At 42.7% G+C, this 15,537-nt stretch overlaps 1 protein-coding gene across 1 annotated transcript; it reads right to left on the minus strand.

The window, feature by feature from the left end:
* Positions 1-365: 365 nt before the first annotated feature.
* On the minus strand, positions 366-1,967 carry LOC147900887 (hydroxycinnamoyltransferase-like). Its single transcript, XM_087376164.1, has 2 exons — positions 1,515-1,967; positions 366-1,430 (listed from the first exon to the last, which is right to left on the minus strand). Exons 1-2 carry the CDS (start codon positions 1,947-1,949, stop codon positions 492-494), a joined length of 1,374 nt encoding a protein of 457 aa, XP_087232290.1. The 5' UTR covers positions 1,950-1,967; the 3' UTR covers positions 366-491.
* Between the last annotated feature and the right edge of the window lie 13,570 nt (positions 1,968-15,537).

The following is a 15,537-nucleotide window of genomic DNA, read 5'->3' on the forward strand; positions in this document are numbered from 1 at the left end:
ACAATAAAAATCCCAAAGAAAGGCAAACCACAAATATTGTAAGGGGTCTTTAATATGGACACTTGCAATCTTTGTTATCTACTATGATGTTAATAAAAGTGCTTTCAAAGTGGACTCAAAAAACAAGCAACATTTAGACCATCCATGGATTCACTCTAAAATAAACCATTAATGGATCTACAACTCTCGTGAAAGACAAATCCCATCCCTTTTTTTTTTAAAGCTCACCCACCCATGATCAAATAAGGGACACTCTGTCTAAGACCAATATTGAATGTAATGGGATTTGAATATAGGCAACAAGCTTGAATAGAGAGACGCCCTACCGTTTGAGCTACCGTTGCTCCTTCCCCCTTTATTTTAACTGGACTTCCAAAAAGATACAAACCATAGCACACATTGCAACACATAAAGAAAAGGTCAAAGGAGAACTTCATGAATTAGTACTAATAAGTCCCATTCACAACATAACTTATTGTTCGGTAGATTCCCTAAACGAGTGTGGCACTAGGATCTACCATTTTAAGGACCCTCACTTCATTAGAGCAAGTGTGATTAGCGGGCAAAGAGAGGTCGTGTATGAAAGTACGATCAGATGCAAGCTTGTGCATGGCAAATGTTGGAAGTGCCATACACACATCTATGCTACCGATGCCCTCACTGCCAGGGTAAAGCACAATTTTTCCAAACTCCTCCACGGCGATAGATCGAACAGCGAGGGGTGTACCCCAACCAAAATCGGTGCGATAGACTGGGAATTTGGGTGAGCTAGAGACACGCATGAGTGCATCATTTAGGATTATTCGATCAAAGAGCGCAATGGGCCCATGAAGCTCTAACCAGTGTAAGAGTCTCTCCATGGACAAGTAGGTGCGCGAGGCAAGGGACATATGCATGCGAGAAGCTGTGGCGGAGAGGTCCTCATCTTGGAGCTCCCCTGCAGTGGCAGTTGCGATCCCCCAGTGGAGCAAGTTGCCAAAATAGGCATTTGGGAGAGGTGGAGCCATCTTGCTTCTCATGTTTAACACGTTGAGAAAGCCCAATCTCGTGTCTCTAGCATGACCCCTCGCTTTGGTAGAGCACTTCCATATGTGGGCAACCAGCACCTCATAGGAGCTGAACCCACCGCCAGCCCTCTCCTTCAACCTGCGCATCATCTCTTTGCTGAACGAGAATACCCTCTGCGTCTTCTTCTCCTTCATCTGCTCTTTGCTCTCCGCCTCAACCTTTTCCAAGTCTATTGCTGCCTTTTCCTCGCATAAATTGCCCACCTTCAAAAGCGTGCGCGTGTGCACAGGCCTCATAGAGATCGGCTCTCCCCTCCCGCACTCCGCCCACGCCGTCATGAAGTGCCACAGCGAGTGCCCATCTGCCACGACGTGGCTGTGAGCCACTCCCAGCGCAATTGCGCCACATTTGAACCTCGAGACCTGCACACGAAAAACAGAGACTGAGGCACCACGTCTGCTCTACTCTCGGTACAGATCTAAACATCCAGCAAGCTTTCCTCTCACCTGAATCGATAACAAAGGCCGGTCCATCGCATGAGACTTTTCTGCGTCCGCCACCCATGGAGTAAGGCTCTCGAAGAACGGCTTCATTTCAAAGTTGTCCTTCTCCCAATCGCTGAAGCACACCCCATCCACAGAAGCCTCCACAAACTCAGCCCCGAGGTCATTGCAGACAACTTCAACTCTTCCGCCTTCTCCTTCACCCAGCCGTCCTGCGAGAGGGTAGAAATCAACCAGGACCGTCGAAAGGCTTCGTTTGAGGTTCTGGGTAACGGAAGAGTAGTCGTCTAGGCTGATTCGAAAAAAAAGAACTCTGCGGTTGTAGGGAAAGGGAAGGAACAGCAGATCTGCAGCTGAGAGGAAAAGAGATTTCTGTGGGGAAGGAGAGGCGGGAGTGACCAACGAGTGCTGAAGAACGGAGAGCGAAGGTTCTTCCATTGGAATTTGACAAAGAAGACGACTACCATGGTGGAACTTGCAGACGATTAATATATACCATTAAAGGACCATTAGTAAATTTTATAATAAGTTTATTTACACACCGCCAAACGGGGCCCAAAGAGTGGGCGCCCAAAAACAATCATGGCCGGGCGGGAATGGGCACACCCCATTACACACCACCCGCCCATCGTGGTGAAGTTTTTAAAAAACTGAGTGCCCACTCATGGGCACCCCCTTTACACACCGCCAAAGCACACACCGCTCGGACATGAAGCTCTAATTGGAGCTGAGGGACCCAGAGGATTTCAACCATTGGCTATCATCAGCTTGCCCATCGTTGGGCAGCCAAGCTTGGTTGCCCATGGAAGGGCTTGGAGAGGGCAAGACGTGGACTCCACGTCAGATTATTTGGTTTAGGGATGGGCAGTGTATGTGTAAAGAGGTCCACGCCCAAAGCCAAAACTCAAGCTTCCTATTGGTCCAAAAGGGTGCCCAGCCTTGGGCACCCTTCAGTGTGAAAACCCATCTCCTTTCAAATTAATGTAGCTTTTTCATGTGTTACCCAAATTTCAAGATGTAAATACATATGTTGAAGCTCTTTTAGAGTAGAACACAACCATGTTAATTTGAATAATTTCTACTCATGGCATATTGTTAAAATCATCTCATACTCAAGATTTTGATAGGTTTTCTTACTAAAGGGAGTTGATGCCCCAAGATCTAACCTTGCGACCTAGTGGAGGGGTCTCTAACTAGTCATTGACAGGTCATGATGCTACTCATGCCATGTAAAGGCAATCAAATCCTTAAGTAGGCCTTGGAAAACACAAGTAAGAATGGCAAATTTGAAGGGATCTGGGCCAAACATTACTATTTCCAAGCAAGGGTGTGCAAGGATGAGTATTGATTAGCTTTACTATTCTTAGCCATTAGTTTATTGTGACCCAAGACCCTTTAGAATTGCCATGGTGCATTATAAAGCGTGGCTTTTTTTAGATGATCATATGCTTAGAACTTTCAAAAGTCACGAGCTTGTAAATTTTAAATTGTCCATTCTTAGTGTTTGCAAGGTCCTTTATTAAGACATGACAAGGATACATTTCAAATATCTTTTTTATTTAAAAAACTAATAATAAATTATATTATTCAATACATTTATTTAAAGCTACTTGGTGTGATACGGAAATTGAAATTTCCAACACTCTATATATAATACGGTCAAACTTTTCTTATATATTTTCAAAATAAAATAATTTTGATAGTCATTAACTTGTAATGCAAGTTCATGTCCATTTGGTTCAACCTTGAATCCACTTGCAATTCTAGTAATAAAATAGAAGGCAAGTTCCATCTAAGATGAGAAAATGAAACCTATATTGAAAAGCATAGGCTATAACATTAAATATGTGGTGAAATGACTTGCAAGGTAGGATTTTCCTATTTTTTCTCCCACACCTTAGTAGGTATTTTCATATGTCCATTTTTAAGGCTTTTTTTGGCTTTCTAACTCCAAAAGATTGTGCTAATAATATGCTTCCACCATTGAGGATCCTTTTTATTACATAGCAAATCCTTCTTCCAATAGTTCTTATACACTTGAGTAGTCTCATCATAATTGCTCTCATCATTGAGAATTATTTTTATTTCATAGCAAATTCTTTTTCCCTTATCCCTTATACACTTGAGCAATAGCCTCATCCTTTTTTCAATGAGATTTGAGCCCAATATTGTATCTTCTTGTTGTGATATTAGAGCCCAATATAGTCTCATTGGTTTTTTATGAGACTAAAGTGCAATATTATAGCTTGACTTTCATGTAATTTGTGGACCCACTACCTTGAACGGTTCTAGACATTGTATAACTCCACATATTGAATAAACAGTATTACTTACTATACAAGAATAGTCATATATTTTCACATGAATCTTTGGGTTTGAAGCTTCCTTTGGCTTGTACATGCCTAATCACAATAATGGTCATTGTGCTATTCTACTCCTATCTCTTTCATCATCATAGTTGCAATTTCTTCATCCATGGAGGTGGACATGGATTGAACTTTGTAGCCAAAATGCCTTGAAATTAGTGACATCTTGTGTTTTTTGTGTCCAAAATGCCTAGATGGATGACACAAGAGAGAGCAATAACAAGTTGAAAAATTTGAAGGCCTGGTCTATAGAGGAAACAAGAAGGCTACTAGATGTAGATGCCCAAAACAATGACGTTGTTAGTATCATGAAATCGGAATTTGATGAACTACATTTGCTTTTTGTTGAATCCTATATCAATTATGTCATGACACAAAACAAAGAAGCTTGTATCACGACACCGTCATGTGCTAAGAGTGGTGGGATTCAATATGGGCTTTACATAGGACAAGAGAGTCCTATGATCTAATAAGAAAACAGTGATGGTTGATCATTTGGAGAAGAAGTTTGCATTACAGTTTACGATGGATGAGAGTTGGATCTTTCCCACGGCTTCCGCAGGAAGAGAAGGGTGTTCTAAGTATGCAGGCTCCCGAGGCTTTTTGTCACCTACAGATATATTGATGTCATCGCTGTAATATAAGTATAGCTTAGGACCTCGGGTCATATCCTGGTGAGAGATGTAGGCTTATGTGTGGGAAGAAAACATCGCGCATGCTTGTATGAAAGGAACGTGCATCATCATGGTTGGGATAATGAAGGCTTTCGCCTCCATTGGGGGTTGAAAGGTTTAGAAAGAGTTTTAAGGGTTAGAGGGAGGTTCAGGGTTCAGAAGGGGTTCCAAGGTTCAGAAGAGGTTCCAAGGTTTAGAAGAGGTTCTAGGCTTCAAAAGGAGTTTTAGGGTCCAGAAGGAGTTTAAGGGTTAGAAGGAGGATCCCAGGTTTAAAGTAGAATACATGGCAGAGAACTCATCTCCCTCATAGATCATGGAGGTGAAGGGTTGAAGAACTAGACAAAGAGAGTAAGGGTATAATGGGAGCATAGGAGTGGGAGAGGAAGAAGGTGTAAGAGCATGGGGGTAGGGAAAACAGAGGAGAAGGGAGGAGGAGAGGGAGAGGGGGAGGTGCAAGGTTGGAGAAGAGAGAGAGAAGGAGTTGCAAGGTTGGAGGAGTGGAGTAGGATACAAGGTTAGGACATGATTTTATATGTGGAGTGCAAGGGAGCATGGACACTTGGAGACAATTGCATGGAACACCAAAGTAGAGCTCAACACAATGCCCCAAAGAGTGTGGGCTTCATTCCATTATGGGGTATTTATACAAGTTAGAGGGCTTTTCTCTCTACATATAGGAATTCTAAGACTCTCTCTCTACATGCAGAACTTGCATCCAGGATGCTATTGTCTCTCTTTTACCCAAATGCAGGTTCTGAGGGTGTTGGTCACCTACAATTGTGTCATTGCTCGTTGTAGCATAGTGTTCACAAGTGTAGCATAGGTCCTCGGGTCGTGTTCCGGTGAGAGGTGTAGACTAAAGCACGGAAAGCAAATCTCATGCACACGTGAATGAGAAAGAGGGATTGATTTATAACGATTAATGGAGGCTCTCGCCTCCACGGGAGCTCAAGGGTTTAGAAGGGGATTTCAGGGTTAGAAATGGGGACATGGTTGAGAGACTTAACTAGGAGTTCCAGGGTTCATAAGGGGTTGCAGGGTTTAGGAGGAGTCCAAGGTTGAGGAGTGGAGAGCTAGTCTCCTTCACGGATTCAAGGGGTAAGGGTTGAGGAGGAGGGAGGAAGGACGAGCAGGAGGAGGAGGGAGGAGGAGGAGAAGGGAGGAGGAGGAGGAGGGAGGAGAAGGAGGAGGGAGGAGGAGGAGGGAGGAGGAGGGAAGAGGAGGAGATGGAGGAGAAGGATGAGGGAGGAGGAGGAGGAGGAGGGAGGAAGAGGGAGGAAGGAGGAGGAGGGAGGAAGGAGGAGGAGATGGAGGGAGGAGGAGGAGAAGGGAGGAGGAGGAGAAGGGAGGAGAAGGAGGAGGGAGGAGGACGAGGAGGGAGGAGGAGAAGGATGAGGGAGGAGGATGAGGAGGAGGGAGGAAGAGGGAGGAAGGAAGAGGAGGAGGGACTTCAAGGGTTTAGAGAGTGCAAGGGTAAGGGCATGCTAGAACACAATAGTGTAAGAGAGCATGGATGCAATGGAGATCAATTGCATGAACACAATAGTGAGCTTGAACACTGAACCCCAAAGAGTGGGAGCTTCATTCCATTCAGACATATTTAAACAGGTTGGTCTCTCCACTTTTGGGGGGGACCTTTTGGGTCTCTACAAAAAGTGGGGAGACCTTTTGGTTCTCTACACAAAGTGGAGGGACCTCCAAAAGTGTAGGCTTTTAATCTTTCTCTCTCTAGATTTAGTCTTTATCTCTCTAGATTTAGTATTTCTCTCTAGATCTTGATTTTGCAAATATGATTGGATCTTTTCTAGAGAGGATTTTGGCTATCCTCATCCTTTAAGATTTATCATACTATCTTTCAAGCTCAAGATATTACAAGCAGAGCTTTGCCGCCGCTACTCTACACACACAATGCTCTCATAGTTGTTGTCCTAGATTGCACTTCTTGCCCTTGTTGCCACAGGGTTAACAACTCCCTTGGACTGATTTGATTACCCATCCTCGGGTTATGGTTGGGTCTATAGACGATGTTGTGATGCGGTTGTCTTTACCCATTGAGTATGGTAGAGATGGCGACAGTGATAGATGGAGCGAGCTTCTTGATTTTTTCCTTGTAATCCACGAACACCGTAGATTGCTTGCTTAGTTTGTAAGAAGCCAGCGTCAACCATTTCTTCAAACAAACACACATAACGCCCTTGAAGAGATATGGCCCTTTGAAAGAGGCGACTTGTTGTTTGAGTATCTATCTGTTGATTTGGATTGAAGCTGAGGTTGGGCAAATGGTCGTCAATGGTGAGGGACACCTCCAGGATGACTGCTAAGGCTTCAGTGTATCTTGCACTTTGCTTGAGTGTTTTATCAAAACTGGTTTGCATAATTGATGCATGTCTGTCCAAGGCTCTAATGAGTGTTTCTTGGCTTGTCCATTTGATTTTAGAGTTTCTATTAATTAATGGCTAATTGCAACGATGAGGAGCATCTGCATTATCTGGATCATGATGATTGGCATCCCACCAGTAGCGATGGGGCACCGCATCAAATGTGGGATGCATGCGAAAAGAGGATGGAGCCTACATGTATTCAAGGAGGTACTTTCCATTAAGCAGCTTTGGTCTACACCAAGCAGGTTGTGGCTCCAATTTCATGCTGATGTTTGGAGTGATTTGTGCTTGGCGGATACTCATTGAAATTCCTGAGAGGTCCCATCCTCCTCTTGACTGCATGTTTGGGTTTTTCTCCAAAAACCAGCTATGGGATTACCAGGCATCGGAATCCTATTTGTATCTTGTTGCAACTCCCTTGTGGGTGTGTGAATTGGATTATCCAATTCTTGAAGCTCATTGATGGAATCATTAATGGTGTCTTCCATTGAAAACTCAAGGGAGATTGGAGAAACATGTGGTCTTGGGGGAGAGGAAGAGGTTATAGGGGAAAAGCTTGAGGTCAAAAGTTAGTAGTGAATTCGAGAAGTTAGAAGTAGGGATGTTGGTGGAAAGTGGAGGGAGAGTAGGACAAATTGATTTAGCAACTTGATAATCCTCAAGGGATGGATTGTCAAGTGTTGGAAAAAAGTTAGGTGTAACTCGATGATAGGACTTAGATTCTTGGATTAGGCGATAGTGTTGAGAGGCATGGGCAAAGAGGCATGGCAAGGAATATGGATTAGCGTGGATTTCTGGAAAGGTATGGAGGATAGTATTGGAGTTAGGTAGAGATGTGAGTAGATTAGAATAGAGAGTGGCAAGATAGGGGAGATTAGATTGAAGGTAGACCACATATTCCTCTAGCAGTCCCTGTCGCTTCTGGTAGGCATTGACAGCTTTAATTTTGGATTTTTCTAGGAGTTGTATCCCATGGAAGTTGCTGGTGATTGTTGTAGTAAAGGTAGGAGTCCGGCTACTACCTAAAGAGGGGGCCTTCCCATCAAGCATTCATATAGTAGTATTGCATCAGCCTTTAACCGTATGAGATTTGCATGCACTGAGAGACAGAACACATTCCTCTCATCTTCATCCATGTGTTGGCATAGATCTCGGAGATTCTTTGTGCTTATTGGTCTGGTCCAATCAAGACTAGATACTGCATGTAACATTTGATTTGCAAGTTTTTCCAGAGTATGTGTATTCTTCCTTCAAGGTGATCCTCTTGCTGGAGGACTGCAACAAGCTCTTGGTATAATGTAGTGATGCCTTGTATCAAAAGATCTTGTGCTGACCCCTCCGCATCGACCCAGTAGTTGAGTTTCCAACTTGGAAATTATAGCTTTTTGATTTTGCCACTCCATGCACTTATCTTTATACTTACCCAATGTGGAGGTGTATGCAAGCTTTAGACTATTGAATTGTTAAGCTGCTTTTGGATGCCCTGGAAATCGATCATTAAGCATGTGGAGTTGGAGTATCTCTTGTTCTTGAGTGTCTAGTTCTACTTTGGTGTCACAAGTATCTCCCTTGATGCCATGCCTTCCTTCTCTAGTGCTTGAATTTGACGTTCACCTCTTTGAGGCTGTTTTGCAACTCATTGTTTGTGTTTAATGTGGCATGGAGCTGATCCTCTTTAAGTAGTAATATTTCATTTAATTGCACCAATTCCTTCTTGATATCATCACAAGTGGCTTGCATATGGGAGAGGGATAACTCGACCTTTTCCTTTTGGTTCAAGGCCTCAGATAGCTATAGGTATTTATCTTGGAGAGAAATTGTGGCTTGTAGGGCATCCTTTCTACTTTCTGCTAGAGCATTGTGTGCAAGGAGTTGTTGCTACATTTGTTCTGCCATGCTTTCCTTGAGCTTCATAATTTCAGTCTCGGCACTTTGCAACTTGGATTGGAGTGATGGGAGCATCTGTCTTTCCATTTCTCTTTCCGGCTCATCTGACACCATGGTAGCAAATAATTGAGACCATTGTTGTAACTGTTGGCTATGATGTTGTATGATCTAGAATGTGCTATGGCCTTGCTTGTATTGGACATACAGTTTATTCCCATGTGCCCATGTGGAATTTTGATATATGTCTTGAACAGCATTCTGTTGTATGGTGCCACTACAGACATTTGGGGGTTGTGACTCTAGAGTCGTGGAGTCATCAACATTGGTGACTTGTGATTCCTAGAGAGGTATGCTATTTGGCTCTCTTGCAAAGTCATTATGTGGAATGGTATCCTCTTGTATTTACATGCTCAAGTCCTGTTGCGGGAGCAAGGTTGAACTGAGTTGCACTATTCTTTGGTAGAGTTCCACATTGTCATCCTCTGGAGTCGAGTCTGTTCAGATTGTTTCCCTTCCATGCTATCCTCATTGAGAGTAGGTGGAGGGTCTAATTCCCATTCTGGCGATAATATCAATGCTTCAAAGTCCTCTATATCTTATGTTGAGAGGGGTGTAGAGTCATCCTCTTGTTCTATTGCAAACCCAATTATTATGGCCAATAGATGGGCAATGTAGCTTTTGCCATTATGGGTAGTGGATACATAATTAGTTAGCAGCAAGGATATGTGTTGAGCCCAATCTTGTAGTTTTGCTCTACCAAGAAGTGTAAGAGTTTCTACTAACATATAGTTTTTTCTCACTCCTGAATGATTGAAAATGTTAGCCAAAAACGTAGCTTCCTCTTTCCATATGGGGTCCAGCATCATATCATGGCGGATTCCCCCGCTTTGTGACTTTGTGTTAGGTGGGAATAAATCTTGAATTTCAGAGAATCTTGCATCCAAATTTTTCTTTGGATATTCTTCTTGTGCATCTGGAAATGAGAAAGCCTCCTACATAGTGGATCTACTGAGGTAGATCTGTAAGGTCTTTTCTTTATATGTTACTGTTCCATACTTATCTTTCTCTGCTTTTATATGATGTTATGACTTGCAAATATATTCTATCATAGGAGGTGTTGGTGAGAAGGATTTTAGCTTCTCAAAAAGACTACCTAGTCCCTTTGGCTGCAAGAACTTGTAAGCATTGGGTGACATGGTGAACGTTGAGACTCGTGGCCATACAAGCTATATTGTTCCATCTATTGCTAGATCTTTGTTGGTCTGGTCCTCAAGGTGTTCTGCACCTGCATCCTGCATAGTCAATTGCTCTGGCTCAATTTCTTGTGCCTCTAGTATCCCTTGGTTCTGTGGAATTTCTTCTTGGCATGTTGCATTTATTTGCTCATCAGTATCATTGTCCAAAACCACTAGCCGTGGTCATTTTGGTGCTGACCTCTAGGTAGGTGATTCTGCACTGTGTCCTTCTTTAGGTTGGTGATTTGAGGAGGGCTATTGAGGTTGAGGCTTAGGCCATTTGGCATGGTGTCGCTTTGTCGATGGTGTTGTAGACCTTTTCCCCATCTTATTGGACTATCTTCACCCTAGCATTGCACACATGAATCAGGTCCTATTTTGATAGTGCCAATATAGTGCCATGTGCTAAGAGTGCATGTTTTTTTTGTGAGTGGCTAATGCATTTTACTCTTTTTGTGATGAGGGTGTTGTGTGTGTGGATTTAAAACAAGTATCTCTTGGGGCTTTTATTTGTACAATTTACTCGTGGTGCTAGAAACGTGTGGGTGCACTATGCATGACTAGTGAGGTAGGCATTCGTCCTATATGATTAATTTGCTAAGGGAATCATAGGGTAGCTAGGACTCAGTCATCACCTCTGAGCCCTAGGTTGAAATCAATTGAAACTACCTATATGTGTGAAGGCGTACATATGCTAGTGAGTGCTCGTGAAACAATCTAGTCCTAATTATGGAAGACTTGTGACCCCCAAATCTTCATTATTGTCGAGGATGGCTTGCATGTTGATGTAGTAGCGTTTCAATTGGCTCCTGTTTATTGTTGTTGTGAACTAGACTCCATGTAGTATTTCTAGCAGCACAGCTCCGATGGGATTCATTTTTTTGACTCTATAGGGTCCTTGACCTAAAAATTTGAGCTTGCCCTTATGGACTTTGGTATTGTATAGCAGAACTAGGTCACCTTCCTTGATGTCTTTGTCTTTGAGGTTTCTATCAAACCATGCCTTCCTTCTTCATTTTTCTATTGTCATGGCATGGTAGGCAACTAATCTAGTCTCTGTATGCTTCTCCAATCGGTCGAGTCTTTCTTTCAGTGATTCATGATCTCCCATGCATTCTTGTACTACTATGCATAGATTAGGTATTACAAATTCCAGTGGGACCACAACTTCAAGGCCGTACACCAATTGAAAAGGTGTATTTCCTGTACTGATCTTGAGTGTAGTTCTATATGCCCATAAGGCTGAATTTAGTTTCTCTGCCCAATCAGAACGCTTTGGTTCTGCTACCTTGGTGAGGACAATACATAGAATTTTGTTGGTGGATTCGGCTTGTCCATTCCCTTGGGGGTAGTAAAGTGTGCTCTTTCTATGAATCACCATAAAGCCAGACAAGAGTTCTTGGATGACCTCATTGACAAATGTGTGCCTCTATCTGACACAATTTCAATGGGACATCCAAATTGGGTGATCACATTCTTATACAAGAACGTTGCTATGCTTTTGGCATCTACCTTTCTGACGGCTTTAGCTTTAGCCCACTTAGTAAAGTAATCTGTGGCCACAATGATGTAGAGTGCCTGTGTTCCTTTTGCTGCTGGATGGATGGGACCCACAAAATCAATCCCCCATTTGTCAAAGGGTTATTGTGCAATGAATGTTGTTAGGGGATTGAAGCCTTTGTGTTGTGGTTTAGAAGTTCGTTGGCATACATCACAACTTTTGACATATTCATAGGCATCTGACCAAAGTGTTGGCCACCAGTATCCCGCGAGAAGGACTTTTCTTGCTGTTGCTTCCCCTTGGAAATATCCACTTGCAATGCCTTCATGTGCTTCACTGAGGATTGGCATGATCTCATGTGGCATCACGCATCTCCTTAAAACTGGGTCCTTGCCCATCTTGTATAGTTGTCCTGCAATGAGTTGTTGGGTGCAGTTTTTGAAATTAGTTTCCTAGCATCCACTGCTTTCATTTCAGAAGTTGGTCTTCCTGCCATTCAATACCCAATGATGTTTGCACACCAATTAGGCACAACGTCTATTTGTAATAATGCGGCATCTTGTAGGTCATCTTCTATTCCTTCCGGCTCTTCTCTTGTCCTCAATCGTGACATGTGATCGGCAATGAAATGTTGAGCTCCCTTTGTCACCACGATTTTGAAATTGAATTCTTGTAGCAGTAGAAGCCATCGAGAATCCAGCCTGTGGTACATGGCTGATTCACAAGATATAATAAGGCTTGATGATCTCTGCAGAAGATAAAGTCAGTAGCCAATAGATAGTGTCAAAATTTTTTCACACTGTAGATCATTGCCAAGGCTTCTCTTTCTGTTGTGGTGTAATTTACCTCCGCATCATTTAGGTATCTGCTTGCAAAGTATACTAGGTAGTCTTTGTTGTGTTTGCCAGGTTGAGGTAACACACTCCCTACTACATAATCGGAACCATCAGTATGTACATGAAAGTCTATGTCCCAATTTGGTGCCATTAGAATAGGGGCTATGATCAATCTCCACTTGAGGGTTTCGAATGCTTGTTCACATTCATCTGTCCACATGAATTTGACTAGGATCTTGTATAGGGGCCTTCCAATCATGGCATACCGTAGTATGAATCTTCTATAGTATCCAGCATGTCCCATTAAGACTTGAATTCCCTTGGCATTTAGCGAGGGGGAGGGAGTTCCATGATCATCTTTATTTTGTCCATGTGACTTGCAATCCCATGTCGAGAGACTATGTGTCCCAAGACTACTCTGTGTGTGACCAAGAAGTGGCATTTTAGAGGATTCAAAGAGGTTCCATATTCCCTACATTTTTAAAGCACTTCTTCAAGGCACTTCAAGTGATCCTTTTTACCTGAGTATACGCACAAGTCGTCGAAGAAGACTTGTAGGAACTTGTTGAGAAATTCCTTGAAGACGGTGTACATTAGCATATCTTTGCCTGATCTTGAGGTGCAATTTGTACTTGGTTGTACCCACTGAACCCATCCAAAAAGCTATACACTTCAAATCCTACTACCCTTTCTAAAACTATTTCATTCAATGGTAGGGGATAATGATCTCTGATTGTTGCTCCATTGACATTCTTGAGATTCACACATATTTTGAGCTTCTTATTTTTCTTAGGAACAATCACAATTGGTGACACCCAATCGGTATGCTCGATCTCATAAATGAAACTAGCCTCCATTAGTTTTTCTAGTTCTTCATAGACATGGGTGCCATACTTGGGATTTGTCTTGTAAGGTCCACATACCTTTGGTTTGGATCCTTCCCTTATTGGTATGGTATATACTGCAACTTCTGGGGAAATCCCTTTCATTTCTTTGTAGGACCAACCCATGCAATCTCTATATTCCATTAGCAATGCTTTCAATTCATTTTCTTCTTCTAGAGTGAGCTGTTCACCGATGTACATAGGATTTTCTTCTTCACTGTCCAAAGCAAGATTCAGTTTCCTTGTCTTGGCTGGATCTTCATAAATTGGGGTATCCTCAATATTATCTATTTCTTTGAGCTCTGATTCCCTGACTGGCCTAGGCATTGCTATTGTTGCTTCTCCTCTAGTGTAGTTTTTAAAGTTATTAGGGACTTCCCTTAGGCCTTCATGGCACTTTGAGGTGCTCGCTTGGCTACTAGCTCCACTAGAGCATGTTTGGTCCAATTCACTTGTGTTCCCTTGTTCTTCTTTTTTGTTATTATTCACCTTTTCACTCTTCATTCTCACATTGGGTTTGAACTTTCTAAGATTTTTGCTTTGTGAGACCAGTGATGTATTTTCAATAGGAGTTGCACTCTCAAGGAGTGGTTCTTTAGCCATACAAAAACCTTCAAGCCCTTCAGGATCCCATTTAAAATTTGGGGACTCAGGTGCTTTTGTGGGCTTAGTCAAGTACAATTCTACCACTCTTGTCTACATTCTTTTGAATTCATTGAAATTCTCTATCTTGGCCTTGTGGTGTTGTACACCCTCCTTCTTTTTCCTGGACCGATCTTGGGGAATTCAATGGCCATGAGTCTGTGTAGGATTGCCAAGTCATTGTCAAATATTTGGCCTCCCAAGGATGCATTATCAGCTTCTGTTTTCAAATCCCACCCTATGTCGGCACCATAGCCTTCTTTTATGGACTCTTCAGGGTCATTGTCCCATTCAACACTTGTCATGAAGACTAGCATTTCCACTACTTCTGATTCATCATCCCAGATTGGTGCTTCTAGTTGTATCATTTGGACATCCACATCTGGCAACATTAGATGTGCTGTTTTACAATTATCTATTGTAGCCAACATCTATATCCAATTGTTGATGTCACTTTGTGTATCCCCTTCTATGGGTTTTTGTGCATTGGTAGGTTTAGGGGATGCATGACTAGTGGCTGTAGTGGAAGAAGTGTCTTCAACATTTCTAGGAATATTGGGTTTGATTTCCCCTGTTCCTAGATTTATCTTGACAGTGGTTTCTCTATTTTGGATAGTGATCTTATCGGTGCCCCAATCATGGAGTACCGATGCTCTCTAAGCCATGGTCTTCCCAACAATATCTAGTATGCTGTGGCACCCTTGGGAAGATCCAAGATAATAAACTAGAGTGTGAATCTTACTCCATCAATTTTTGTTGACACATTGTCAACGATACCCAATGGCTTCATTTTCGTGTGGTCAGCTAGGTGGATGTTAAATGTGGCCTTCTGCATTGGAGGTAGACCCCATTCTTCATATAGCTCTCTCAGAATGTTTACTTTGGCTCCGCCATCCACTATTGCTGGGTATTGACCAAAGTCTTCATGCTCCAGTGGGATGGTTACATTTTTTATGTCATCCTGAGCATCGAATTTTACCGAAATTGTCTTTTCCTCTTCTTTAGGTGGGGGGAAGTATTGTGAAGATTCGATCCATCCCTTGAAACTTTCCCACATTGTAGGGCAATTTCTTAGTAAGGTCCCACTTGGCATTGTTGACTGGGCAGCTTATCAAGCTTGCTAGTGCAGTGCCATCCAATTGGGGATGTTTTGCATGTTGCTCTATTACCTCTTGGAAGTTGTTGGGATCAATCACTGTGTCAATGCTAGATGCTAATGGTGCTCTGACCTCTGCTACTGCCATCCTGTCTACCTCAAATTTTTCTTGTTCTTATTGAACTCATTGCTTCAAGGCTTGGTGGCGCGTCTTTTTAGATTCAGCATTGGGGTATGTTTCCTTGGCTCCTTAGGTGGCACTTTTTGTGGATGTGCTAGGCATGGTCTCACTGTGTTGTGGGATTGGCATGGCTTGTTTTGCCAGAGGGCTCTTTGCCTTTTGAGCGAAAATGAGTTTTTGCCATGTCACTTATTTTTGTTGTCTTATTATGATCAAGAATGATAGTGATGCCACACTTCGTGTTGCCACACTGTGATTTTCCACACTTATCATCCCCAGGGGTACTTCAGGTTTTACTTGCATGGTTGGCTTTGTTCTTAGTGGGCAATCCATGCAAGCGTGC

The sequence above is a fragment of the Dipteris shenzhenensis genome, chromosome 6, assembly GCF_047967505.1.
Source record: "Dipteris shenzhenensis isolate YYH24624 ecotype China chromosome 6, Dip_SZ_1.0, whole genome shotgun sequence".
Lineage (NCBI taxonomy): Eukaryota > Viridiplantae > Streptophyta > Polypodiopsida > Gleicheniales > Dipteridaceae > Dipteris > Dipteris shenzhenensis.

Excerpts from the sequence above, each read along its gene's own strand:
- LOC147900887 (XM_087376164.1), bottom strand. The coding sequence starts at position 1,949 with ATGGAAGAACCTTCGCTCTCCGTTCTTCAGCACTCGTTGGTCACTCCC. Across the intron at positions 1,431-1,514 it reads GGCCTTTGTTATCGATTCAG|GTCTCGAGGTTCAAATGTGG; the intron begins GTGAGAGGAAAG and ends TTTCGTGTGCAG.